Raw genomic sequence first — 27,761 nt, forward strand, 5'->3', positions numbered from 1 at the left:
GTCATGTGATTTGTTGTCAGGACATCATAGCTGACGGAGCTAATGTTTTGATTCTTCTTCTTGTATGTTTTGACATGATATTATATTATTTTCAGAATGTATGCTGCCGCGACGGAAAGTTTAATAAAGCAGGCAAGGTAAAACATTATATCTTTACCTCAAATGTTTACTGTCAAAAGCTGGAAGTTATCAGTCACATGACTGGTCAGTTATAGCCTGTGAGTTAAACAAGTTCTTCACAATGACAAATCAGTTAAATATGTCTTTCAGAGAAATAAAGGAGGAAGAGCTGCAGAGGTTTTGCGGACGCATATTTAAGCTCCTCCACGCCAAAGACGTTAGTGGAGACACGGTGGACTCCCTCCAGAGACTCAACCTGATCGTTTCTGCCACTAAATATGCAAGAGAGTGAGTCATATTCATGTAAAATACATTTTGAGCAGCACATAGGCATGAAGCTTTTCGTCAGAAGTATATTTAGGAGCATTTCAAGTGTGTAATTGAGCACCTCCGTTCCTATCAGGCTCCCGTCAGATCTGGTGATGAAGCTGCAGACGGTTCTTCGTTCTTCATCATGTCCCGAGCAGCTTCAGGTTCTGTCCTCCTCCATCATACGGGAGAGCTTTCCTCCCAGCGTGCACAGCCTCTGCTCTGATCTCAGTCAGGACAGCAGGACCCTCAGCTATGTGGCCAGTGTTGTTCTGGCTCAGGTGAGTCACATGCTGTTCATGTTCAGCTTGTGTTGTGTTCATGAACACTATTAATGAATCATCTACTTGTTCTCAGGCTGGGAATAAAGAAGATGTGATGCCCCTTTGCCACCATTTGCTGAAAACTCTCGAGTCTCGGCTGTCAGACGGGCAGATATCCAGACATGCACTTCCCATTCTATCAAAAATGATTACTGTTTATCCAGAGATTCTCACAGATGGTAAAGTTGATCACGTTTGTGTAACACAGTACTACATTGGAAGTGTCATTACAGTGGGGTCCAATTGTTAGAATTAATTAAAAAAAGGATGTAAATCCAAACAGGTGATTAAAAACATCACAGTAATCCGCAAAACTGCAGTCCATCAGTTAACATCTTGTGAAGACAAAAGCTGTGTGTTTGTAAGAAACCAATCCGTTGTTAAAGAAGTTCTGTTCCAGAACAAAAATGTACGGATAATTTACTCACCCCCCCTTGTCTTTCAAGATGTTCATGTCTTTCTTTCTTCATGTCTTTCAAAACATTTCAGGATTTCTCTCCATATAATGGAGTTCAATGGTGCCCACGAGTTTGAACTTCCAAAATGCAGTTTAAATCCAGCTTCAAAGGGCTGAAGGGCAAAGAAGTGTCTTATCTAGCAAAACATTTGGTCATTTTCTAAAAAAATGACCGGTTATATACTTTTTAACCTCAGATGCTCATCTTGTCTAGCTCTGCGTGAACTCTGTGTATTCCTGTTCAAGACAGTTAGGGTATGTTGAAAAACTCCCATCTTTTTTCTTCAAAAACAACTTCAAAATCATTCTACATCGCTGTTTTACCCTTTTTTGTAAAGGGCGTTTGATGGTCTTTGCATGTTCACTTTGTAAACACTGGGTCGGTACTTCTGCAGATATATAGGACGATTTTAAAGTTGGAGGAGAAAATGAGTTGGGAGTTTTTCGACATACCCTAACTGTCATGAACTGGAATACACAGAGTTTGCACAGAGCTGGACAAGATGAGCATTTGAGGTTAAAAAGTATATAAATTGTCAATTTGTTTAGAAAATAACCGATCGTTTCACTAGATAAAACCCTTCTTCCTCGGCTGGGATCATTTAGAGCCCTTTGAGGCTGCATTTTGGAAGTTCAAACTTGGGGGCACCTTTGAAGTCCACTATATGGAGAAAAACCCTGAAATGTTTTCCTTAAATAACATAATTTCTTATCGACTGAAGAAAAAAGACATGAACATATGGGATGGGATGATAAGGGGGTGAGTAAATTATCTGTAAATTTTTGTTCTGGAAGTGGACTTCTCCTTTAAGGTGTTTTAATTTTAAATCCGTGGCCAAAATAGTCCACAATCCATAATAACGCTTCCTTGAGTGAAAAAATCCGTCCACTGTTGTTCTCTCACAGGACAATTCAACAAGATATTTGTTTAGAACTTTCTAGGACTGTTTTTAATTGTAAACAGTGCTTTACTGTGCACATTTCTCTCCTAATTCAGATGAAATTACTTTTTTACTGGAGGAAGTGATATTATGGATAGAGGAGCTGTATTTTAGTTGTATTTTTATTGCAAACCTGCAGCTTATTGTTTCACAAGATGTTAGTTAATAGACTGGAGTTTTGTTAGATGACTGTGATGTTTTATCAGCTGTTGGGACTCTCATTCTGACGGCACCCATTCAATGCAAATGATCCGTTGGTGGGCAAAGGATTTCTCCAAATCTGTTCAAACTCACGGAGTCACAGATTTTCAAAATGGACTTTTAAATCCCACTCTAGTTCACTTCATGTACGTTGAAAAAGCATAATTGAAACGCTAAAATCTGGAAAATGCAAAGATGTTAACATGAATTATCTGCTCACTAAACCCAGATCAGGTGAATCTGGTCAGTCGTAAGTTGGTGGATTGGTTGCGTTATGCCAGTATGCAGCAGGGGGCCTCCATGTCTTCTGGGGGATTTTTTAGTGGACCGAGAACACGTCAGGTAGGGCATGTTGCTATACCTGCAAGTTTATAATGATACTGTTGAGTGATTTCAGTGAACTGATCATCACTTGTCAACATTTCTTCATCAGCCTGCTCCACTGACGGAGGTGGATGGGGTGGTAACGGGCGACTTCTTCACTGTGCTGTGTGTGGGTCAGAGCTACACTGAGGACCAGTGGATGAATATGTACACTTTCTCTATGATCAAAAATTGGCTGCTCACTTATGACACAGACGGGACTACAAACACAGAATCAGGTAGTCCAAACAGAGACGTTGTTGCAGTTGGTTTGCTTTATTTTAGTATTACTTTTTTTTAGTATTGTTTTTGTATTTCCAGTTTTTAAATTCAAGTTTCATTTATTTTGTTATGTGCTTTTGTCATTAGCATTTTCATTTAACTTAAATAATTTAGTTTGCATTTTATTTAAGCTTTATTTTAATTACCAGAAAACAATTGTAAAAATGTCAACACTGTTTTCAAACTGTCCCATGTAAGATATATACTTCATTTAGTTTAACATAGTAACATTTTCATCTTTGCTAGCTCTACTAAAAAAAGTACAGATCATTCAGTCACAGCACCAAGGTAAGATGCAAGCGAAAAGTCTGATATGATCAATCTAAAGCCAGTGCGCTTTTCCTTTCTGCGCAATCAGAAATTCTCTTTACTGAATGACACCGACCCGTGATTCATAATTAATTGCTGATTTGATTTTAATTGATTTTGAGTCCATGGCTATGTTTGGAATGAAATACTAGCATGCTACTTACGTTATACTGTAGATTATATTTTTTATAAAATAGTGCAGGACACACAGCATAAGCACCTGTATAAGATATTTCACATAAAAGACATTTACATATAGTCAACAAGAGAAAATAATAGTTGAATTTATAAAAAATTACTCTGTTCAAATGTTTACTTGATTCCTAATACTGTGCTGTACAAGGGGCTCATGAACAACTATCACTAAACAAAAAAACACAGCTGTGGATGATTCAGATAACAACACAGTATTAAGAATCAAGTGTATGAAAACTTTTGAACAGGGTCATTTTTATGAATTCAGTTATTTTCTCTTGTGGACTATATGTAAATATCTTTTATGTAAAATATCTTATTCAGGTCAGTAATAAAAAATAACATGCATTTTGCATGATTCCTCTTATTTTGGTAAAATAATTAACGTTTTGCAGATTCTGCAAGGTGTATGTAAACTTTTGACCTCAACTGTAGTATTTAATCCAATTTTGAGTAGGAATATTTTAATGTTTGGCAATAAGGATTTTGTGTCTTACAACTTTTCATGCTGTGTGCTTTTGTTTGTATACTGCAAATGTTGGCAAATGCAATAAATCATGTTGGTTTTTAGAAAATGTGCATTGTGTGCACACTATACATACTGCATACTGTAAAAATAGTACTATTGTAGTGTTCCGCTCCAAACATAGCCTACGTGTCCCGTCATATGCTGAGCCTTGCAATGCCATTGCATCCTGCCAGATTTTAAATTCTGCTGTTTAGATCCTACTTGATACGGATTCATGCTCTGGGTGTTGGTGTAGTGTACTGTACTGTAATATGCTGTGTTATTGGTGCAGATGATCGCTCAGAGGTGGACAGTTCAGTGATGTCTATGGTGTCGGCCACATCCTCTTCCAGCAGACTCCTTCCTCCCAAAGAGAGACTCAGAGAGAAGGCTTTTGAGTACTGCCAGCGTCTCATTGAACAAAGTGACCGGAGTGAGTAGATCATAGGTCAACTATTAGAGAATGTTTATTACACTCTGCTGGTGAATGTATTGATTTATTTATGACTCTTATTTTTTTCACAATGTAGAAGCCGTAAAGAAGACAGATACAGAGCTACAGAAAGCAGTAAGCACCACAAATATTACCAATCAAAAGTTTCATTTCTGTAAAAAATTATTGTGTTTTTGAAAGAAGTCTCTCCAAGTTCCTCCAAATGCTCACCAAGGCCGCATTTATTTGATCAAAAATGCAGTAAAAACAGTGATATTGTGAAATATTATTAAAACTTGTATTTGAGAATATTTTAAAATGCAATTTATTCCTGTGATGCAAAGCTGAATTTTCAGCATCATTATTCCAGTCTTCAGTGTTGCATGATCCTTCAGAAGATCCATCATTTTAATATGCTGAAAACATTTCTTATTATTATCAATGTTAAAAACTGTGCTTCATAATGTTTTTTGCGGAAACTTTTTTTTTTTTTTTTTTTTTTTACAGTATCCTTTGATGAATAGAGCATTGAAAAGAAATAGCATTTAACTGAAATAGAAATCTTTTATAACATTATAAATGTCTTTACGATCGATTTGATTCATTCAGTGCAACCTGACAAAAGTATTTATTTATTAATTTATTTATTTATTAAGTATTTATTAAAATAACAAAAAAGTACTGACCCTAAACATTTGAATGGTTGTTGGCATTTTTCATTTTAACCTTTAGATAATTTGAAAATAAAAATAAAATACATTTTAAAAATATGTATTTATTTACATTTAATGGAACACACAGTAATTTTGTGCATAATTAAAAAAAAGTTTTATCCCAAAAATTATTAGAACTTCTTAAAAAGGTTTCAGATCATGTAAACAAATTTTAAAATTCATGTTTATTTTTCAGCGCTTCACTTAAATTAAGCTAATATAATTTGTAATGACAAATTCAGTATTAAATTAGAATAGAATAGAATTATGTCAGTATTTAGACTTACAGTAAGTTAATGACATGGATGGTGACACTGTTTATCTGTTGTACAGTGTATTGTTGAGTCTGTGTCAATAATGGACATCATCTGTGGTGAGGACCCCTCTTACGTGTACCGTGCCTTCCCCTGCATCAAAGCCCTGTATGGCAGACTGACTGGAGACCTCGCCTATGCTCGAGCCCTGCTGCCTATCGCTCAGTTCTACCTCAACCACAGTGAGTGACATGGCCATTCAGTGTCCCTGGCACTTACAGCAGTGCATAGCTGTGATAGTGTGATGTATGAATGCATCTCAGTGTCTACATGCTCTAATATCAGGCGAGACAGCTGCGGTAGACTCAGAGGCTGTGTTCTGCCAACTCTTCAGCCACTGTCCCGCCGAGCAGTTCAACGAACCCATGCTCGCCTTCGAGTTTGTCCAGTTCTGTCTTCTCAATGCTAGCGTGCTACAGGACAGAGTGACCAACTACAGACAGAGCTTCCCAAACATCCTGAAGGTGGGCTGTCTGACTCATAGTTTTATAAACATTTTGCACAAAAATGGCTCATCTTCTATTCAAGAAATAGATGAGTTTGTTTGTTAATGTTTTTTTTAATGTAATTTAGCTTTACATCACTTGCTCACCAGTAGATCCTCTGCAGTGAATGGGTACCGTCAGAATGAGAGTCCAAAGAGCTGATAAAAACATCACAATAATCCACAAGTAATTTGCAAGACTCTAGTCCATCAATTAACATCTTGTGAAGTGAAAAGCTGTGTATTTCTAAGAAACAAACCAATCATTAAGACTGTTTTAACTTTTAATCATCACTTCTGGCCAATATACAAGTACATAATTCATATGCCTCTTCCGATGAAGAAGTCCATCCGCTGTTGTCCTCTCACATTAAAATACACAGAAATATTTGTTTTGGACTGTTTTAACTTGTAAACGATGCTCGATCTGTGCATATTTCTTTCCTGATTCAGACAGGATGACTTTTTCATTAGAGAAACAAATATATAATATATAGAGGACCCATATTTTAGCCAGGAGCAATGGTTTGAAGTTGTCTTAATTATGGATTAGTTTCTTACAAAAATGCACCGTTCCATTAATCCAAATGTTAATTGATGGACTGGAGTCATGTGGATTACTTGTGAAGTTTTTATCATCTGTTTGGACTCTCATTCTGACGGCACCCATTCACTGCAGTGGATCCATTTGTGAACAAGTGATGCCAAATTTCTCCAAATCTGTTTCCATGAAGAAACAAACTCATCTACGTCTTGCATACTTTGAGGGAAAATACATTTTCATTTTGGCTGAACTCTTCCTTTAAAATGAATACAAGTAAGTGATGCAATTTTCTAAATGTTTATGCAATTTTTCTGTCAGTTCTTGGCGTGGAACAGCTCAGGATTGATTGCAGAGTATGTGGAGCTGCTCCCATCACTGATAGCTCCAGATACAGCCATTGAGTTACTGCACACAATCCTTGATCTGCCCTGCTTAGCAGCAGCCCTGGACCTCCAACAGAGGTACATGACTTTACCGACTACAAATCAGCGCTTTAACTAGAGTTCATTATGATGTGAATTAGCAATCCAATGCTGTTGCAGATCAGCATGCTATCAGGCTTCGGACCGTACCACGTGGGACCAGCAGGGGGCGAAGGTGGCTGTTTGTCTGGATGCTTTCCGCCAGCCGTCCTATAGGGGGCTCTTCCTCTACATCCTCAGACCTGAGGCTGGAACAGGAGACACAATAGACAGGTAATACCTGGCATTATTTAATCCAGAAAGAATTTAGAAAATAAATTCCTAAATTTAGATAACAGGATGCAGAAATTAAGGGATCGTTCTCCAGAAATGTTGTCATTAATTATTCACCCTTGTCAGGGTGATTTGTTCAGAACACAAATTAAGATATTTTTGATGAAATCCAAGAGCTTTCTGACCCTGCATAGACAGTAACACAACTACCATGTTCAAGGCCCAGAAAGGTAGTAAGGACATCATTAAAATAGTCCATGTGACATCAGAGGTTCAACCGTAATGTTATGAAGCTACAAGTAACACAGTAATTTATGGACCAGCAACCTTATAATTTTATAATTAACACCCCTACCTACAGCACAAAAATGGTTTTCCACTTATTCAAACCACTAAATGTTACACTTGGATAAAAATAAAATGCGTGTGTGTTTGTTAAATGCCTGCTTACTGTAAACCTCTGAGTGTGATTGCCTCATAGGCTAAAAATGCTTCATGAGATTCTGGCTGACATGGCAGAGAGTCCACGGGTCGTTCGGTGCGCTCAGGTCGTTCCTGTGCTTCTGCATGTGTACTTTAATACAGTAACTCAGGTGAGAGTCACGAATGAAACGGCAGGTCATTTAATAGCCCACACTAGTAGGAAAAATGAATGTACACTCTCTTTCACCTTAAATCATTTTGTGGAGGTCTCAGTTGTGTCATCTGTTCCAATGTTTTTATTGTGTTTTATAGAAAGCTGATGAGAAAATGATGAACCAGCTGTTGCTAGTGCTGCTGGAGAGAAGTAGTCTACTCTACAACATCAAGACATTTAATGCTGAGGTCCAAAAGTAAGGCGCTTATTAAATACTCTTTACTGGCAAAAACACACTCATTTGTGCCAAAGATTTCACGCAGAAAGCTGCAAGTGCCATGTTGTTAGTACACTACCAGTCAGAAGTATTTGGACTGCAAGATTTGTACTGTTTTTAAAGAAATCTCTTCTGCTCACAAAGCCTGCATTTATTCAATCTAAAGTACAGCAAAAACAGTACAATTTTGAAATCTTTTTTACTATTAAATGCTATTTTTACTGTTAAATCAGATAATTCTGATCTTTCTGTTAATCAAAGAATCCTGAAAAAATGTACTCAACTGTTTTAATTATTGTTAAAGATGATAATAATAAAAAATAAATGTTTCTTGAACAGCATATCAGCATGTTAGAAAGATTTCTGAAGGATCATGTGACACTGAAGATTGGAGAAATGATGCTGAAAACCTAGCTTTGATCACAGGAATGAATGGCAGGAAATCCCAGGAAAAAAATGACATTTTAAAATATATTCAAATAGAAAGCAGTTATTTCAAACAGTAAAAATAATCAAAATGTTACTGTTTTGCTGTACTTTGAATCAAATACATGCAATGAGGTTTTTATCTTTTAATTGAATTCTTATTGTAATTAATAGGGGTCTTATTTAGAAATTCCATGAATTAGATGTGTATTTCATACATGTTCTAATATCATTTGAATTTTGTATGTGTAAATGATGCATTATTGTGATTATTTATGATCGCAGGGTGTTCAGCACCCACCTGCAGGCCCTGTGCAAACTCCACCCACCATTGATTGTGGATCAGTACAGGGAGATCCTGGAATTCACGAGCTCCCCTGCCAACATTTACAGTAAAGAAGACTTCTACACGCATATGGTGAGCAGCAGTGGTGAACTGTGATTGTAAGCATCTTCATGCTGTACTTGAGGTGACTGTATTTAACGTTTATATGTAGGTGTGGGTCATTGGCGAGTATCTCTCAGTGTCTTACGATCCTCGCTGCACGGTGGAACTGATCACATCTAATTTTGAAAGTTTGGAGGCGGTGCTGTTTGAGATCACACAGGTGCGACAATCAGCCAGTCCTCCGAGCTTCTCCCCCCGCCTTGTTACGGTGCTTATGACCACCCTGGCTAAACTGGCCACACGCAGTCAGGATCTTATTCCAAGGTATGCTTCAACACTGTAGTTTCTTACAGATTCTATTATATATTGTATCAATATATAGATATATATTGTTTTGCTTTTAAAGGGATAGTTCATGCAAAAATAAAAATTCTGTCATTAATTACACACCCTGATGTCGTTCCAAACCTGTAAGACCTATGTTCATGTTCAGAACACAGATTAAGATATTTTTGATCAAATCCGAGAGCTTTCTGACCCTGCCTAGACAGCAAGGGTCCTACCATGGTCAAGGCACAGAAACGCAGCAAGGACATCGTTAAAATGGTCCATGTGATATCAGTGGTTCAACCATAATTTTACAAAGCTACGAGAATACTTTTTATGCACAAAGAAAAAAAATGACAACTTTATTCAAAAATTCTTGTCCTCCGCATCACCCTAGCACCATTATGGAGAGTATCACGATGCTATGGAGGGTCAGAAAGCTGTCGGATTTCATAAAAAAAAATTTAATTTGTGGTCTTACGGGTTTGGAACGACACGAGTGTGAGTAATTAATGACAGAATTTTCATTTTTGGGTGAACAACATTGACAAAACCTTGCAGATAAAAAATGGCATGTTATTTTGTATTTAGCACTGTCCTAAATAAGCTGTTTCACTTAACAGATGTTTACATGGAGCCCACAGAACAAAATAGTAAAACAATTTTTAATAATGACAAAATTTACACAAACCAGTTCAAAAGTTTACATACCCTTGTGTGTTGTTACCTGGATGATGACTTTGATGATGATGGGTTTTTTTTTTTTTTGGATAGTTAATGGGTCCATTATGAATTGGGGCCCTTTGAAATCAGTTTTATTTTTTCCCAAATTCTGTTTTTTCCAATTCATTTTTTCTGGGTTCTTTTTTTTTTTTTTTTTTTCTTCGTTTTAATTTTTAAAACTCTGTTTCAGTAAAATCATGAAACTTACACAATATAACAGCAATTTCTTAAAAGTTTAATGAAAATTACAATTTTATGCCCTATGAAATGTTTTATTTTTTCTCAAATTCAGTTTATATATATATATATATATATATATGTATGTATGTATGTGTGTGTGTGTGTGTGTGTGTGTGTGTGTGTGTGTGTGTATTTTTTCTTTTCTTTTTTTCAAAAATACTGTGTTGTGTATTAACCTTTTTTGGTAAAATTCTGGTAAATAAATTTCAGCAAAATAATAATAAAAAAAAATTAACAAAAAAAATAAAATAATGTTTTAATAATAATTTTAGTAGTAGTAGTAGTACTATCATTACATTAAGTAATATATTTTTCACAGTTTCTTCAAATTAAACCAACTTTTATTTTGATGGGTTGCTCTGAAAATCTTTTAGTTTCTGTTTGTACGTGATATAACGACAGTTTTGCTGAAAAAAAAAAACAATCGAATGCTCATGAAGAGACCCTCAGAGCAGTTCTAATGATGTTTTTTGCCGTTTTTTGCACTCTTCTCCTTGATTTGTTATAACTTTTGACCGTCTATAGTACTCCAAATGTCTTTCCCGTTCCAACCGATTAGTACAGCCCATAACATGACAACAATTGACCATTAATGTAGCAATAATCAGCAAAATATGCAAGTTTTGTTTGGTTCGTTGGCATTGTTTACATTCAGTACCAACAATGTGGCCAATTGATGATGCGTTGTGAAAACACACTATTTGTCTTGAGCAGTTAAACTGGTGTTAGGGTTGTAACGATACACAAAATACATTTCAGTAAAAATACAGTGATCTACTGTATTCGTAATTGTGTCTGCATTAGTTGAATATTGTAAGCAAGTAAAATCAAGATTTTTCAGTTAAAACAGTATATTTTTTTCTCTAAGTGGTTAGCAACCATAATATATAGTAGAATTAACAACCTTGCTGTATCAACCGTTCTTTATCTCACTCTTTCCATTTCATTCTGTTTCTCTCAGAGTGTCGCTTTGCCTGTCTAAGATGCGGACGTTTGCCCGAAGCGGTCCCGTAATGGCGTGCTACAGCGAGGAGGACACTGAGGAGATCATCACACGAGCCCATGAACTTATTAACTTGCTCAAGTTACCAAATGTGGCTCAGTTTGTTCTAGCCCCTTCAGCCGGAGGCGACGGCCCCCGCTGGCACCGAGACACCAACGCCTCACTTCCTCAGGGCATGAGAGCAGTCAGCGGGCTCCTCCATAGACATTCCAGCTTCCTGCCCACGTAAGCCGATTCTAGGAAACGGTTTTCGAAATATCTGTGCAGAATACCAAGAGAGAGTTTCTGAAGGACACAAAGAGGGAGTGAAAGCGAATGAGGAGAGACACTGGAACAAAACAGGCAAGCACTGCACTTCATCAGGACTTTCACTTCTGCTAATCACTTCACAAATTTATATAAGGACACAAGGAAATTATGGTTCATATTCCTTGATTTATTGAAATGTTTGTTAAAGACACATTTCTTGAAATTAAACATTCTATGTGTCTAGGTTTGATGATTAGTGTCAAAACTGTTAAAATACAGTTTAGATTGAGTTTGTGTACTTTTGATTAAAAGTCTATGAAACTAATAGTACAAAGTAACTCAAAATTGACACAATACAAATGCCTCAGGTGCTTACTGACATATTAATGCAACATTATGACAAAATGAGTAAAAACCTGTTTTACATTCAAAGTCACAGTGCTTAAAAAACATACTTTTTCATATCTGAGCTTTCCAGCTAAATGTGTCAATAGGTAAAACAGACATTTTACTTGCAAGAATTTCATCATGGTTTATATTTTTATTAGACCTTGAGGTAAGTTTTATTGAGTTTTACTTAAAAGATGCACATAATTCATCGTGTATTTTCCATGTGAGCTTCTGTGCATTGCTTGTTCCCAATAATGAATAAAATGGCTAATTTTTAATTTCATCTGGATAATTTTGTGCTGATTTGGTGCTCAAGAAACATTATTATGACATATTCTTATTATGACCAATATTGACAGCTGTGCTGTTTTCATATTTGAGGAGGGAAAGAAAAACAATGTCTAAAACATTTATATAATAATAACCAATATTGTTAATTGAGCACCAGTAATAATTGAGCAGTAAATCAGCATATTACAATGATTTTTGAAGGATCATATGCCACTGAAGACTGGAGTAATGATGCTGAATATTCAGCTTTGCATCACAGGAATAAATTACATTTTAAAATATATTCAATTAGAAAATAGTTTTTCAAACTTGTAATAATACTTAATAATAATACAGTTTTACTGCATAAGACACTTCTTTTTGAAAACACAAAGTAATTCCAAACATTTCATCTCATCCCTGCTTGCTTTCCACCTAAACACCATAGAAATGATCCGTCATGATCCATTGTGCAAATTAGAAAGTCATTTCTAACATTTTTCCACATAAATGTTACTACAAGATCACAGTAGTAGAAATACTTCAGCATTCTCCTCAGTGTCAATAAATTACTATCATAAGCACATGATTATGGGAGTTCATATCAAGGCAGCAGATAGCTCAGTTAAAGGATGAGGAATGTTATTTGTGTCTTCTGCATTATACGCATTTTTCCTGTAAACATTGACGGTTGAAACAGTACATTATGTCAACAGGTTAAGACTACATCTGCAAAAATAGACTGGCCAGAAGGTGCTGAGTTATCAGGACAGAAATCCTATATAAAAATACATTTTAGATCAACAGTACTAAAACATACCCATCTATGATTAATATAGAGGGATGCGAAGGCAGCTCATGATCAAATACATTGTCTTTTATAGCTCAACAAACCCTGTATGTGTGAACACACTCTAGATCTTCTGCATCTGTCACCTGGATATTTTGATTTGGCCGGTCCCGGGTGCATACAAGTACCTCCAGATGGCGTAATAGTGTATGCCTGCGCCCACTGCCACAAAGACGTGCCAGATGGCATGAGCGAATGGGATGAGGCCATCACTCTTGAAGAAGACAATTCCCAGGCAGTAGAAGACTCCTCCCACTGACAGCTCTAATATGCCCTCTCTGTTAGGCTGAAATAATACGTTCAGTTTAAACAGGTCGCTCTCCCACAGATAAAATACACAAGGGACATTGTACAAAAAGCATGACATTTGTTTCTCTTGTATGCATGTGTAAAAAAGTAACTTGAACAATGAACAGCTGATGCTAATGCCCAATTCTTTTAAAGATGAAAATCCAGTAACTGTTTTAGTTTCTTTTGTTCATCATGAGGAGGCCTTTTTGATCTCTCTCCATCCATTACCAACTGTTTCATTTTACAAATATGCACATATTCTGGTTCAAATGTATACGATACATCTTTAATGTCTCTCTCTCTCTATATATATATTTAGAGAGACACAAAATATTATATATATATATATATATAATATTTTGTGTCTCTCTAAATATATATATAGAGAGAGAGAGACATTAAAGATGTCTATATATATATATATATATATATTATACACACATACATATATACACAGGTATATAACAGGGTTGAAAGTATGTTATTTTTATGTTTTTTTTTTTTAAGTCTTGTGGCTCTACAGTGTTCTTCATACACAACTTAATAGTTTTCAGTAATAATTTGTTTACTACTGTATATATAATCATGGTAACAGAGTTGACGTTTTAATATCATAACATTTAATATCAATATAAAAACAAAACAGAACATGATAAAGTGATAAAGATATTTTAAAATGGGGGGGAAAATTGGGGAGGGAGGATGATAAAATAATCATGAATAAATAAGTAATTTATATATAGATACAACAGTTCTTTCTGGTATTTGGCAGTGGTTCTGATGTCTTTGTACTTTTGACTGAATCGCCTCCAAATTTAAAGTTGTGTTTACATTATATACAGTTGAGGACAAAAGTTTACATACACCGTACAGAATGCAAAATGTTCATTATTTTACCAAAATAAGAGGGATCGTACAAAATGCATGTTATTATTTTTTTTATTTAGTACTGACCTGAGTAAAATATTTCACATAAAAGATGTTTACATATAGTCCACAAGAGAAATTTTTTTTTTTTTATTTAGTGATAATTGTTCATGAGTCCCTTGTTTGTCCTGAACAATTAAACTGCCCACTGTCCCCCAAATTATTCAATTTTTTAGCATTTTTGTGTATTTGAACCCTTTCCAACAATGACTGTCTGGTTTTGAGATCCATCTTTTCACACTGAGGACAACTGAGGGACTCATATGCAACTACTACAGAAGGTTCAAACACTCACTGATGCTTCAAAAGGAAAAACGATGCATTACAAGCCAGGGGTGTAAACTTCTGAACTTTTTTTGCCTAAATATAATTTTTATTTACTACTGCCTTTCAGAAGCTACAGAAGATACTTACATGTTTCCCAGAAGACAAAGTAAGTTACATTTACCCTGATCTTCAAATTCAAAAAGTTTTCACCCCCCGGCTCTTAATGCATCGTTTTCCCTTCTGGAGCATCAGTAAGCTTTTGAACCTTCTGTAATAGTTGCATATGAGTCCCTCAGTTGTCCTCAGTGTGAAAAGATGGATCTCAAAATCATACAGTCATTGTTAGAAAGCGTTCAAATTCAAAAAAATGCTAACCAAAAAAAAAAAAAAAAAGAATTTGTGGCACCTGAAGGATTTTTCTGAAGAACAGCAGGCAGTTTAACTGTTCAGGACAAATGAACAACTATCACTAAACAAAAAAAACACTACTGTGAACAGGGTCATTTTTATAAATTCAACTATTATTTCTCTTGTGGACTATATATGTAAACGTCTTTTATGTGAAATATCCTATGCAGGTCAGTACTAAATAAAAAATAACATGCATTTTGCATGACCCCTCTTATTTTGGTAAAATAATTAACATTTTGCAGATTCTGCAAGGTGTATGTAAAATTCTGACCTCAACTGTATTTGTGTGTACAGTGTGTATATATAAAGACACACACAAAAATGTATATATTTAAGAAATATATGTAATATAAAGTTATATTTATATATAATGTAAATAAATATGAATATTTCATCAATCACTTTATCATTTTTTATGTTTTTTTTTTTTTGTTTTTTTTTTACAAAAGATGATATTCAAAATGTCAACATTGTTACCATGATTTCATATACAGTAGTAAACAAGCGATAATTAAAAAGCATAAAATTCTCTTTCTAAAAAGCACTCTGTAGAAGGCTTTAAAAAAAACAGTGTCAACCCTGTCACTCTGTCACCAAGAGTACAAATATATCCCAACCTATCCACCTTATTATTCCCGTAAGACCGGGCACGGCCATTTGTAAATTTTATGGGTCTGGTTTCCAGTCTCATCCGCATCCAGCTATTTTTAGCTCTACAAAACAGCTCATTTTGCTGCTTGATATTGCAAATAGGTGTGTCTTACCATGTTATTTCGATGTATTATCTGAATTATAAACACACTGATTTGTAGTGCAAACAGTTTTACCATTTATTGCCCTACTGCTATTTCCCTATAGTGGCTAATGAACTGTAAGTCTCACCCATAAGCTTGCTTCCGCGTTCAAGGTGGATATATTGAAATGCATTTATTTAGCTTAAGATGACATAGTCATGTGAACTGTGATAGAACGTTTTAAATCTTCCTAAAATCCTTAGTCTCACAAAGACATTAATGAAATAAAGACCTACCTCAATTGGAAAGTATACTTTATGTTAACACTACCTAACGGAAATGTTGTAAAATATAAATAAGCTGCTTAAGGCATCTGAAAAGCCTTCATTACTGTATTTATGAACACATGTATAGGTGTCAGTCACACATACCATTGACAGAAGAACAACTGCAGGAACAGCTCCCATGGCAGTGTAGCACAGTAAGTCTAGTATCTTGTTCCTGAAACAGCCATTTTACACAATTCTGATGCTGGTTTGGTAATATTCACTTGCATTATTTGATGCATTCATCATGCAATTGCTTGGCAAGAGAACAAGCACAAGATAGCATTTTTATACAATTGGACGTTAACTACCACATCAGCATCTGAGAGTGATTATTATCCTCTACGTCTTCAAAAAAAAAGTGGGCGCCTACTTCTCATGAAAGAAGAACACATAGGCAGAGCCAGCACAGGCCATTATCCACACCAACCAGCGCATGTGCACAGCCCAGGGTCCTAGTTCCCTCAGGTTCAGCCTGCACACAACACAAACACAGACACACCTGCGTCACTAACACACTCGACCTTGTGAAGCTGTAAAACACTGCTGGTGATGTTACTGGCGGATACGCACATCACGTACTCACCAGGGTGCATAAGATGCAGCTATGAAGAAATATATCACCATTCTGTCACACATGTGGAATCGCTGCTCCACCTTTCTGTTAAAGCAAAAAATGTTGTTTGTTTTTTTTAAAAGAAATCTCTTATTCTCACCAGGCTACATTTAGTTGATCAAAAATACAGTGTAGACAGTAATACTGTGTGTAATTTAAAATATCTGTTTTCTTTTTGAACATATTTTAAAATGTAATTTATTCCTGTGGTGCAACGCTGAATTTTCAGCATCATTACGTCAGTCTTCAGTGTCACACGATCCTTCAGAATTCATTCTAATATGCCGATTTGATCTTCTAAATGAATAAACGTAAAACTTATGTTATGTAGGCGACTGCAGTGAAGCATGTTGCGACGCATTTTTACAGACTTGAGTTCTGTTTTTGTTTAACAAGACTCTTTTTGTTCTTTTTCTTGTATGTGTAATTTGGAATGGGCAGGGTCATGATTTAATCACAGACTGATGAAGCTGACATCTGTGAGCATGAACTGACAGGCCCATGTGATAGCATCTGCACTGTCAGTGTGAATCCATGTGTAACTGCTTGGGTGTCCTGCTCTGATGAAGATCCAAAGTTCATTCATAATGTTTCCACTAAATCTGCATTTGCAGCTGACACTTCCTCCTAGCACACAATATGCAAATATACTAAACTAAAGCCTAAAACAACATTTTATATTATACTGCATCATAGACATATGAGAAGTTTGTATAATACTCCAGTAAATCTACAACAGTGCTGTTAGTGTAGCTTGAAGCTGCTCTTTATCTGGGAAGAGTGATCATAAATGATGACATTAAATAATCAGACCTCTGTACGCCTGCAGATGACATATGATTACTCTTTGTTTATTGTAAATTCAATGCTTGACTGTCAACATGTCGGGTGGAATTATTTCATTTCGGATGGCGTTTGATGTCATGCTTTGGTTTTAAGATGAGAAGAAATGCAGAGCATTTGCATAAATGCAATGTTCTTCTTTTTGCAGCTGAATTATTTTTAAATATTATGGAAGACAGGAAACATGCCTAATTAACTGAGAAAATCTGTTTGTTTCATATCTTAAAGCACTACATAATGAGTGCGTTTAGTCATTCTTGAATTCCCTAAGGCAGAAATGTGTTGAACATACTGCACATGCTTCCTCTTTAGTTGACAAATAACATGCTGTTTTTGTTCAATATCAAAGTTTTAGGTTAAAATGTATGTGAATGTATATGGGAAAGCGTGTCTTAGGTAGTGCTATGACTCACCTGAGATGACTTTTCTTCCAAGACACTGTATGAAACATGGTTGACATGATGAACAGCCCAGACAGACCTGTCCCATACATCCATGCAGAGATGGTCTCCCACTGGTCATCAGAGAGGAAGTACAACACTGAGCTGCCCAGGATACTGGGGATGATCCAAAACTGAACAGAAGACAAAATCAATATGTATCTTTTTTGTATCTTCTCAAGTTATTATTTGTGTGTATGTATGTGCTAAAGCAGTGTTGGAGACCATCTCATTTGGGTTTGAGTCAAGAGTGAGACGAGAAGAGGGTGTAGTGCGAATCAAGAACAAGTCCACATGTTCCTGAGTCCATATCATGACCAGGACGTGAACATGTGGTCTTAGACTCACTATTTTATGAGCAAGTCAATTTTTTTCATGCAGTCTTGGTCTTGTTGTGGACCAAGACCATAAAATAATGTCTTAGACTCAAACTGTGAAAATAAGGTCTTGAATTCAAAAATGAGTCAAGAACAATTCTTTATGGTCTTGGCCTTGTTGTGGACCCCGGAGCATGTGGACTAAGACAAAGGACTCAGACCTAAGGACCAAGACCATAAAACATTGTCTTAGACTCAAAGACTAAGACCAAGACTTTGAAAATAAGGTCTTGGACTCAAGGAAAAGTCAAGACCATTTTTTTGTGGCCTTGGTCTTTTTGTGGATAATGTAGCATGTGAACTAAGACCAACACCATAAAAAAAAAGTCTTAGACCATACAAATATGGTATTGGACAGGTCCCTATTTTCACTGGTTTTAAGACCAAGATTCAAGACCAATTTTTCATGGTCTTATTGTGGAATCTGGAGCATGTAGACTAAGACCTAAAAATATAGTCTTAGACTCTGACTTGAGGACAAAGACCATAAAAATATGATATTGGACAGGGCTCCATATTTCATGGTTTTGGTCTTGCCATGGACTCTGGAGCATGTGGACTAAGACCAAAACCAAGACCATGAAACTGTAGGCTTGGGCTTGAACTCAAGGAACAAGAACTTTAAAATATGGTCTTACATTCAGTTTTTTAAATCAGTAAGTCAATATTTTCAGGGTCTTGATGTGGACTAAGACCAAGATCATGACAATATGGTCTTGGACTCAAATACCAAGACTGTCAAAGTTAGATCTTTGACTCAAGGCCAAGTCAGGACCAAGTTTTCATGGTCTTGGTCTTGTTGTGGACTATGGAGTGTGTGGACTAAGACCAAGACCATGAGAATACAGTTTCAGACTCGGACTTGAGGATCAAGACCATAAAAATATGACATTGGACAGGACCCTATTTTCATGGTTTTGGTCTTGCAGTGGACTCAAGAGCATGTGGACTAAGACCAAAACCAAGACCATGAAAAATGGGCTTGGGCTCAGACTTGAGGACCAAGACCTTTACAATACGGTCTTACACTCAATAATTTTTAGCAGTAAGTCAATATTTTTAGGGTCTTTTCTTGTTGTGAACTCAGTAGCATGTGGACTAAGAACAAGATCATGACAATATGGTCTTATACTTAAACCTAAGGACCAAGACCATAAAATATTGTCTTAGCCTAAAGATCAAGACCAGGACTGTGAAAATAAGGTCTTCAACTCAAGCGCGAGTTAGACCAATTTTTCATGGTCTTGGTCTTGTTGTAGACTCTGGAGCATGTGGACTAAGACCAAGACCAAAACCATGAAAACAGGCTTAGACTCGGACTTGAGAACCAAGACCATAAAAATACGATATTGGACAGGACCCTATTTTCATGGTCTTGCCGTGGACTATGGAGCATGTGGAATAAGACCAAAGCTGCGTCCGAAATCGCATACTTCCCTACTATATAGTACGCGAAAAACAGTATGCGAGGCGAGTAGTATGTCCGAATTCATAGTATTCGAAATTCAGTAGGCGAGAAGTACCCGGATGACCTACTGCTTCCGCCCGAATTCTGTAGTACGCATATCATGGACACTTTCATATCCCATGAGGCTCCGGGAGAGGAGGCGTCATATTCGAAAAATGGCGGAACGTGAGAGACGTGGCTCATTTCAAGTGTAAAAAACGTTGTTTATTGTGATTAAATTACACTTGTTTAACACAATCTAAATAAACGGATGATATTGTAAATCGAAACGTTATTTGATAAATAATCTAGAAGCTGTGTACGAAGGCGTGATCTGCGAGCAGCTGACCGACGCCTTCTCTGAGCTGTCTGTCCAATCAACGTTAAAACGCCGAACACTGCCGGTGCCGATGTTCGTGCAGTGGAGTCTCTTTAAATTTTCGCGCTGTTGTGACGACGCATGACACGTGACAACATCAATATGGCGGATGTAGTACGTCCGAATTCCATTCATACTACCCACATTCATACTATATAGAACGTACTTTTTAACGGTCGGGTAGTACGTTCATATTTAAATGTAGTGCCTACTTAAGCAGTATGCAATTTCGGACGCAGCACAAGATCATTAAGGACGAAGACTATTAAAATATAAGCTTTTTTTTTGTCATTAAGTCAATATTGGTCTAGTTGTGGACTCAGGAATATGAAAATATTGTCTTGGACTTGAAAATCAAACTTGAGAACCAAGACCAAGGCCATATTTTCATGTGAAGCATGTTGACTCAGTCTTAACTCGGACTCAACTCTCAGCTGGTCTTGGTCTTAACTTGAACAAGCTAGTCTCAACTGCAACACTACATTATAGTACTTAAATACAAAATTAACTGAAACGGCCAGCCCAAATTCTACATGATGTATGTAGAGTTTGCTATTTGGATTACTGTAATTACATTGGAGAAATTACAAATTCTAATATTTGTAGCCTGGCCAACTCTTCTTCCATCTGTCACTATGTGTGTCTGATCAAATCTTCTTAACATATCCCACAAGCCCTACTGATTTTCTGCAGATGCCTTTTTTTGTTTGTTTTAAGAAGGTAATAACCAAAATTTACAGCATTCTGACATAAACATATTATCAACAAACATACATAGTACATTTCATGGCTTGACTTTAATTCGTAGACATCAGAAAAGTAGATGTGCAGTATTCTTGAGCATTCACTCCACAGCCAAACGACAATGCATTGGTGTAAAGCGGATTTGGTGTGTGGTCAATGTCTCATGCTGAAGCTCGTGAACAGGCCGTGCCAGATGTGCAGCTCTGAGAGGCGGGGATTAGAGAGCAGGATGTTATCCAAACAACATCACGGAGCAAGGCCATACCCAACATGCCCATAAAAAACACATGAACATAAAACGAAGATCAGAAGCGAGGGTGAAAAGAGAACTGAGTCAAGCAAAGGGCAGTATGAAAAAGAATTGATGACTGTGACCTAATGGTATTGTTGAATCATTTTTTCCATGTATATCCATAAAGTATTTTTGTTTGTTGAGCAGTATTACATCACACAATCTCTGTGGTCTTATTGTGACGTTAGTGATCTTACTGTGTCACAGGACAATGGCATCAAAGCCATTGACAACTCTTGACAACACCCTGTCCTTCACAAAACCAGAGGTCTGTATGCTAAATGTTGACCATTGTTATGAAGCTTTTTATTTTCAAATAGTTTCTCCAACATATTGTTTTGACCTGCTCTGAGCTGTGTGTGAGATAAAAAGTAGTTTTCCACTTACTCCATGGGTGGCACAGTTGGCTGCATGCTCATACTCAGTTGGCTGGTATCTCTTGCTAGATGGGACTCGGTTGTTCATAAACCTAAGAAAATAAATATATATATATTGGTGAATTTGAAGTGCTTAAATTTTGTGACTGAAGGTCATTTTTTTCTCTCCATTTAAAGGTGACATATCATGAAAATCTGACTTTTTCCATGTTCAAGTACTATCTCTGGTGCATCTACCATCCCAGAAAACATGAAAAAGAACATCTCAGTAATTTTTTGATATGCCTTTCTCTGCAAGCTTGTGAAAAAACGAGCAACTCAGATTTTGCTACCTCCGTCACATAGAAAGGGGATCTTATCATAATATTACCGCCCCTTAATCTAGATGTTTCCAGCCACAGCGGTGCCATTCTGTTTTCAAAAGTGACAGCGGTGTACCAGTTTTAATGCCATGGCAAAAGTTCAAGCAAAGAATGCTAACTGTTCTGTCTTTGGCTGCACTGAAGAGCACAGAACACTATTTAGAGTCCCAGCCTCAGAGGAGACAAGTCAGCAGTGGATTTACTGGTTTATTTACTGTATATTACGCTGCTGCCACACGGATCTAACATAAACATGCAATTTCTTTCCCAGCTGTTTACCTTCACAGACATAACTGACTGTTTTTCTAACTCCTGTGTGTTTTTAACATAAACTTGTGTCTATTTAACAGTTTAAGCACTGTAAGAGTTGAAAGAGAACTTAGTTTATTGCTCACATGCCCTGTGACAGACGCTTTCTGTTTGCATGCTTCCGATGTGTGCGCTCAGAAAACCCTATATCAGAAGTTTAAACTAATATGGTGTAAACCGCATGATTTCAGCACGATAGACGTGATAATCAAAACCAAACAGATGTTTTTTATTGGCAGAGTATCTGAGCTAGGAGCTGTAAAGGCACAGCTTTATTCTGGAAAAGGGGGCGGGGAGCAGCAGCTCATTTGCATTTAAAGAGACATGCACAACATGCACATGTTTCTGGTTCCACTAAAAACAGGCATTTTTAAAATGATATAATAAATGATCTTTCAGGTATTTTGAGCTGAAACTTCACAGATACATGCTCACATGTCTGGGGACATCTGACTTATATTAAATATTGTAAAAAGGGGCATAATAGGTCAATACATTGATTAGAATTAATGTAAATGGACTGTCATCCTAGTTAAATTGGATTAACTTTTTCAAGAATATGTAGACTGGATTTATACATCCAGACAGAGTTCTATGAAAAAAAGATCTATGCTCATGTACACAGCCATTAAAAGTTTAATATTATTTATTCATATTATTTTTTAAATGTTTCTGAAAGAAGTCTCTTATCCAGACCAAGGAGGAATTAATTTAAATGTCTGAAACATTATTTTTATGTGGTTACTGAGCGCGTCTGTCTGGCTCAGTGCCAGACAAGGCGCGAAAGCACGTTACTTTGAATTTAGCAGTGACAGTTTAAATACACCAGTGATCATCGCATCGAATGGTTAAAATCGACCAGTTTTGGGGCGCTAGAGTGGGTCAAATTGAATCTGAGGTGGGACAAATCAGATCGGAGAGCTACCCCTTGGTTGAAATCGCATTCGGTTTAGCTTTTCACATATAAAATCGTATTCCGCCGGGCTTGTTATAAAGTATTATTACTCACTCATTACTCCAGTCTTCAGTATCACATGATCTTCAGAAATCATTCTAATATACTAGGATTTGTTGCTCAAGAAACATTTCTTATTATTGAAATCATTTGAGCTGCTTCATATTTTTGTGAAATCAGCGATTCTCTGATGAACTGAAAGTTCAAAAGTTCATTTATCTTAAATAGAAATCTTATGTAACATTATAAATGTCTTTAATGTCACTTCAAAGCATCAATTTACTGCAACCTTGGCGAACAGAACTAGTTTCCTTCAAAAAAAAAAAAAAAAAAACCTTACTGACCCCAAACTGCATTTCTCACACACTTCATTTAAATAACAGAATTGATCTCATAGAAACAGTAGGACAGTGTCAAAGGTTAAAGTCCTTTTCATTTCAGAGGTTAATTCAGATTATATGGATAAAGAGCACATAATGTTCAGGTTCAAGAGCATTAGGTAACCCTCTTTGCGGCTCCTCAAGGATTTAATATGCATTCGGATCACATTTTTAGAATTTTCTTGTATTGCATGGTTGCCTAGCATCTGTAACTACCTAACGACGGAGCTAATCCTGTTCGGAATGAGGTCTTTTATGCCACTTACATTGAGCTGCTGATGTATTGAGTGATGATGTCATAGTCTCCATGCCAACCTGAGGCTTGGGATTTTCTTTTTTATTTCCCCCCCAAACACTCTTTATCTGTGTGATTTAATTAATGTGCATGAGGACACAGGAAAGTAGGCTCGACTGCTAACCAGAATAAATGAGCCAAGCTCAGCGAGCTCTAGAAACCATCTTACTTTGCTTCTCGACTATATATCTTGATTATGGCATATTTCTAGCAGTAAACAGATTGATTGTCTTCAGTTGCAGTCTTGTCAATGATAATTCTTCCACTGAAATACATTAACTGAATTAAAGGACTGCCATGTCCTTTCTGTTATAAAACATGCCTCTTTTTTTCATATCTTTTTTTGCTGTTGTGTGTTATTAATATGCTTTAATATGATAAAAACGTGTGATCCAGGTGTGATGTAGGAACTGCGTTCACAGTTGAATTATAATGCCCGAATGCACCAAAGCTGCTAGTTCATGCAGAATGTGCCCTTAAGCAACATAGTTATTGGGTATATTTAGAGTCACAATATTTTTTACAATACTCACAGAAAATATTTACTCAAGGGCACTGCAGGCCATCCTGTTCATTATTATGGATGAGTTCATTAAATGAATGTTTGGCATCGCTACAGGGTTCAGCACCTGGTGTGTCTCTGCTTGGCCTTTATAAAAAGAATTGCTTTTATATGATGGCATCTGGGGTTAAACTGGGAAGATCAGTGTCAGTTTGGCACTATTAGATATGCTAACTTTTTTATAACAGGAAAATGTTTCGGCAATACTTAAAAAATATGCAAAATACTGTCTTCATGCTCCAACACCAATCAATCTACATTCTTAAAAATAACGTTTCTTTATTGGCATCAGTGGTTCTAAGAAGAACCTTGAACATTAATAGAACCTTTCAAATGCAGAAAAGGTTCTTTATACCCGAAAAAGGTTCTTTAGATTTTTTAAATGTTCTTCAAAATGATTCTTTTAAGAACTGTTCACTGAAAGGTTCTTTGGGGAACCAAAAATGGTTCTTCTATGGCATCACTGCAAAAACACCCTTTTGGAACCTTTATTTTTAAGAATGTAGTTCAATTCATTGATTCACCACGATGTGATTTCTGCTCCTTATGAAAGTCTAAATAAATGATGCACGATCAGACACAACTTGAGATTCAAGCCTAGAAATAAAAAGAAAATAAAAATCCAACCCAGGAGTACATCAGTTGCCAGGCTGATCTGTCTATTTGAGAATATGATAATGTCACACTGTGAGGATAAGGGACTGTGAGACTCATCAGTCGCCCTTCGCTAGAGAAAACTTCCAGAGATTTGATGTTTACACTTCACAGAGCCTCTACAGCAACATGATACACAGTGCTGGTCTTGGGTTTCAGCCAAAAATGATTGAGCCAAGATGTCTACTCAAGCATAATGTGGCCCTACATACTAGTTGTGACATCAAACATTAAATTCCTGCATTTTAAGGCCAACCTCAAGTTTTGCTTTTTCCAAACCACACAGCAAGTGCATTTTGTTGCATAATCCTCTTCTATATCACAATCAAATCATTAAAAACCACTCTACAATTTCAAAAAAATAGATGTTAACAACACATCCGAGTAATCAAATATGGCAAACATGATAAAGTTGTTTAGGCTATGAGGTTTTGTTCATTATCATTTCATATGCTCCAGCTTCATGAAGGCCAGTTTGTCTGAGCACAGACAATTAACTGACTGATTTATTGTTGAGTGTGGTAATCACATATGACAGATGCGAAAATATCCCATCCAAAAACCAAGTATGCACTCAGATGGTTACGGTGCAAGTCTCTTGTCTCTGAAACACGGAGGATCCAAACCAAAGACAAAAATACTCACAGTACGACTCATTGTACTATACTTTATGAGAGAAGACTGAAGGGCACACTTGTGTCTGACCTTTCTGGAAAGATTCTGGAGATCAAATAAAAGTTATCAGGTGCTGACAGGTTTATGAGTTTATGACTCACCTGAGAGTTATCCATGCTTAAAAGAAAACACTGCATCGAGGTGTGATAACACGGTTTAACTAAATTCATCAGATTAGTCACCCAAAAATAAAAATGAAATGTATCTTTAAACCACTGCTTCTGGCCAAAAAAAATAAAGTCTCCATATTCCATAACAACTCTTCCTTCAGCGAAAAAGTCTATCCGGTGTTGTCCTGTCACATCAAAATCCATCAACGCATTTGTTTAGAACAGTTTTGGACTGTGTTTGATTTGTGCATATTTCAACCCTGATTCAGACGGCTTTTTTTTTACTGGAGAAAGCGAAGTTATGGACAGAAGACAGATGAGTATTTTAGTAGCAAGCAACAGAATAAAGTTAAAACTTTATGAACTTGTTTCCTACAAACAGATTTTTACTTCACAAGGTGCAGATTACTGTGGTGTTTTTATCAGCTGTTTGGTCTCTCATTCTGACGGCACCCACTCACAGGATTACGTAATGCAAAATGTCTCCAAATCTGTTCTGTGAAGAAACAAACTCACCTACATCTTGAAAAGCCTGACGGGGAGTACATTTTCAGAAATTAGCATTAATAAAATAAACGTGTTAGTTCATGTGTTTTTACATGTATATATTAAGCATTGAGATGCTCTATAAAATGCTCACATCAGATAAGAGGGAACAAAAACAGCATTTGTACATAATCCCACCTAGTCAACATCCTCTGGGGCAAAGATCTCACAAGGCAAACACAAAGCCTGCTTATGTTTGCCAGGTATGTGACATTGAGAAAGTCATGACGCAAAAGTTTACAATATCTGTCCTTTGGAAAACAGTATGTGCCAGTTTTTTTTTTATATTAATAAAGTTAATGTTATCCTAAACATCATTCTTAGAAAACAATTTATGGAAATTATGAGAATTTAATGCTAAGAAGTGCAGTTATTTCACATTTCACTTCACTTTCTTTTGGAAATAAATTTATATGATCAGTTTACATTTGTGTAAAAAAAATATACAGTACATCTACATGTGACCCTGTACCACAAAGGCAGCACAGGTATATTTGTAGCAATAGCCAACAATACATTGTATGGGTCAAAATGATCAATTTTTCTTTTATGCCAAAAAGCATTAGGGTATTAATTAAAGATCAAGATATTTTGTAAATTACCTACTGTAAATACAGTAGTTAACATCTGAAGTAGATCAAAAAAAGTTCATCAAAGTCGTTCTAAGACAAGAACAGGTATTCTTTTTGGTTTTAGGACAAATTTAATGAAAGGTTTTGATCCACTTCAAATGCTGACTACTGTATTTACAGCAGGTAATTTACAAAATATCTTGATCTTTACTTAATACCCTAACGCTTTTTTAATGCAAAACTACATTTTTGACTGGTTATATGCATTGCTAAGAACTCTGGAGAACTTTAAAGGTGATTTTCTCAATATTTAGAATTTTTTTGCAACCTCAGACCCCAGATTTTCAAATAGTTGTATCTCAGCCAAATATTGTCCTATCTTAACAAACCATGCATCAATGAAAAGCGTATTTATTTGATTTAAAAACTGACTCACATATGTGACCCTGGACTACAAAACCAGTCTTAAGTCGCTGGGGTTTATTTGTAGCAATAGCCAAAAATACATTGTATGGGTCAAAATTATTAATTTTACTTTTATGCCAAAAATCATTAGGAAATTAAAGTAAAGATCATGTTCCATGAAGATATTTTGTAAATTTCCTACTGTAAATATATCAAAACTTAATGTTTGATTAGTAATATGCACTGCAAAGAACTTAATTTGGTAAACTTTAAAAGCGATTTTCTCAATATTTTTAATTTTTTGCACCCTCAGATTCCATATACTGAAATAGTTGTATCTCAGCCAAATATTGTTCTATCCTAACAAACCATACATCAATGGAAAGCTTATTTATTCAGCAATTTTGAATTGACACTTATGACTGGTTTTGTGGTCCAGGGTCACATATAACCTATAGTAATAACTATCCAAATTTGAAGAGATGCTTTAGAACAAATACAAGTAACATGTTTAATGTCAGACCTGTTGGTTAAAACAGATATTGCATTCACTT

At 36.1% G+C, this 27,761-nt stretch overlaps 2 protein-coding genes across 4 annotated transcripts in view; one reads left to right on the forward strand and one right to left on the reverse strand.

The window, feature by feature from the left end:
- Nucleotides 1-11,677, forward strand: ap5z1 (adaptor related protein complex 5 subunit zeta 1). 2 transcript variants are annotated; one of them, XM_051103046.1, is made up of 18 exons: nt 1-137; nt 271-408; nt 524-710; nt 787-931; nt 2,581-2,693; nt 2,785-2,953; nt 3,243-3,284; nt 4,301-4,441; nt 4,539-4,576; nt 5,488-5,650; nt 5,754-5,932; nt 6,815-6,957; nt 7,039-7,191; nt 7,673-7,784; nt 7,927-8,024; nt 8,757-8,889; nt 8,969-9,183; nt 11,111-11,677. In XM_051103046.1, the coding sequence occupies exons 1-18, from the start codon at nt 97-99 to the stop codon at nt 11,379-11,381; spliced, it is 2,481 nt and encodes an 826-aa protein (XP_050959003.1). In that variant the 5' UTR covers nt 1-96; the 3' UTR covers nt 11,382-11,677. The 2 variants fall into 2 exon arrangements, with proteins under 2 accessions (XP_050959003.1, XP_050959010.1); XM_051103053.1 differs by lacking the exon at nt 3,243-3,284.
- Nucleotides 11,569-27,761, reverse strand: part of mmd2a (monocyte to macrophage differentiation-associated 2a) — a 21,598-nt gene continuing 5,405 nt past the window's right edge. For both annotated transcript variants that reach the window (XM_051103130.1, XM_051103125.1), the window contains exons 2-7: nt 21,393-21,474; nt 17,740-17,900; nt 16,454-16,528; nt 16,241-16,342; nt 15,973-16,042; nt 11,569-13,197 (exon numbers count right to left, since the gene is read on the reverse strand). In XM_051103130.1, the coding sequence (XP_050959087.1) occupies nt 12,994-13,197; nt 15,973-16,042; nt 16,241-16,342; nt 16,454-16,528; nt 17,740-17,900; nt 21,393-21,474 (694 nt within the window). In that variant the 3' untranslated portion in view covers nt 11,569-12,993. The remainder of the gene's footprint in view (nt 13,198-15,972; nt 16,043-16,240; nt 16,343-16,453; nt 16,529-17,739; nt 17,901-21,392; nt 21,475-27,761) is intronic.

This window comes from Labeo rohita, chromosome 3 (genome assembly GCF_022985175.1).
Source record: "Labeo rohita strain BAU-BD-2019 chromosome 3, IGBB_LRoh.1.0, whole genome shotgun sequence".
Taxonomy (NCBI): domain Eukaryota; kingdom Metazoa; phylum Chordata; class Actinopteri; order Cypriniformes; family Cyprinidae; genus Labeo; species Labeo rohita.

Excerpts from the sequence above, each read along its gene's own strand:
- ap5z1 (XM_051103046.1), top strand. The coding sequence starts at position 97 with ATGTATGCTGCCGCGACGGAAAGTTTAATAAAGCAGGCAAG. Across the intron at positions 6,958-7,038 it reads GCCCTGGACCTCCAACAGAG|ATCAGCATGCTATCAGGCTT; the intron begins GTACATGACTTT and ends ATGCTGTTGCAG. Across the intron at positions 9,184-11,110 it reads AGTCAGGATCTTATTCCAAG|AGTGTCGCTTTGCCTGTCTA; the intron begins GTATGCTTCAAC and ends TGTTTCTCTCAG.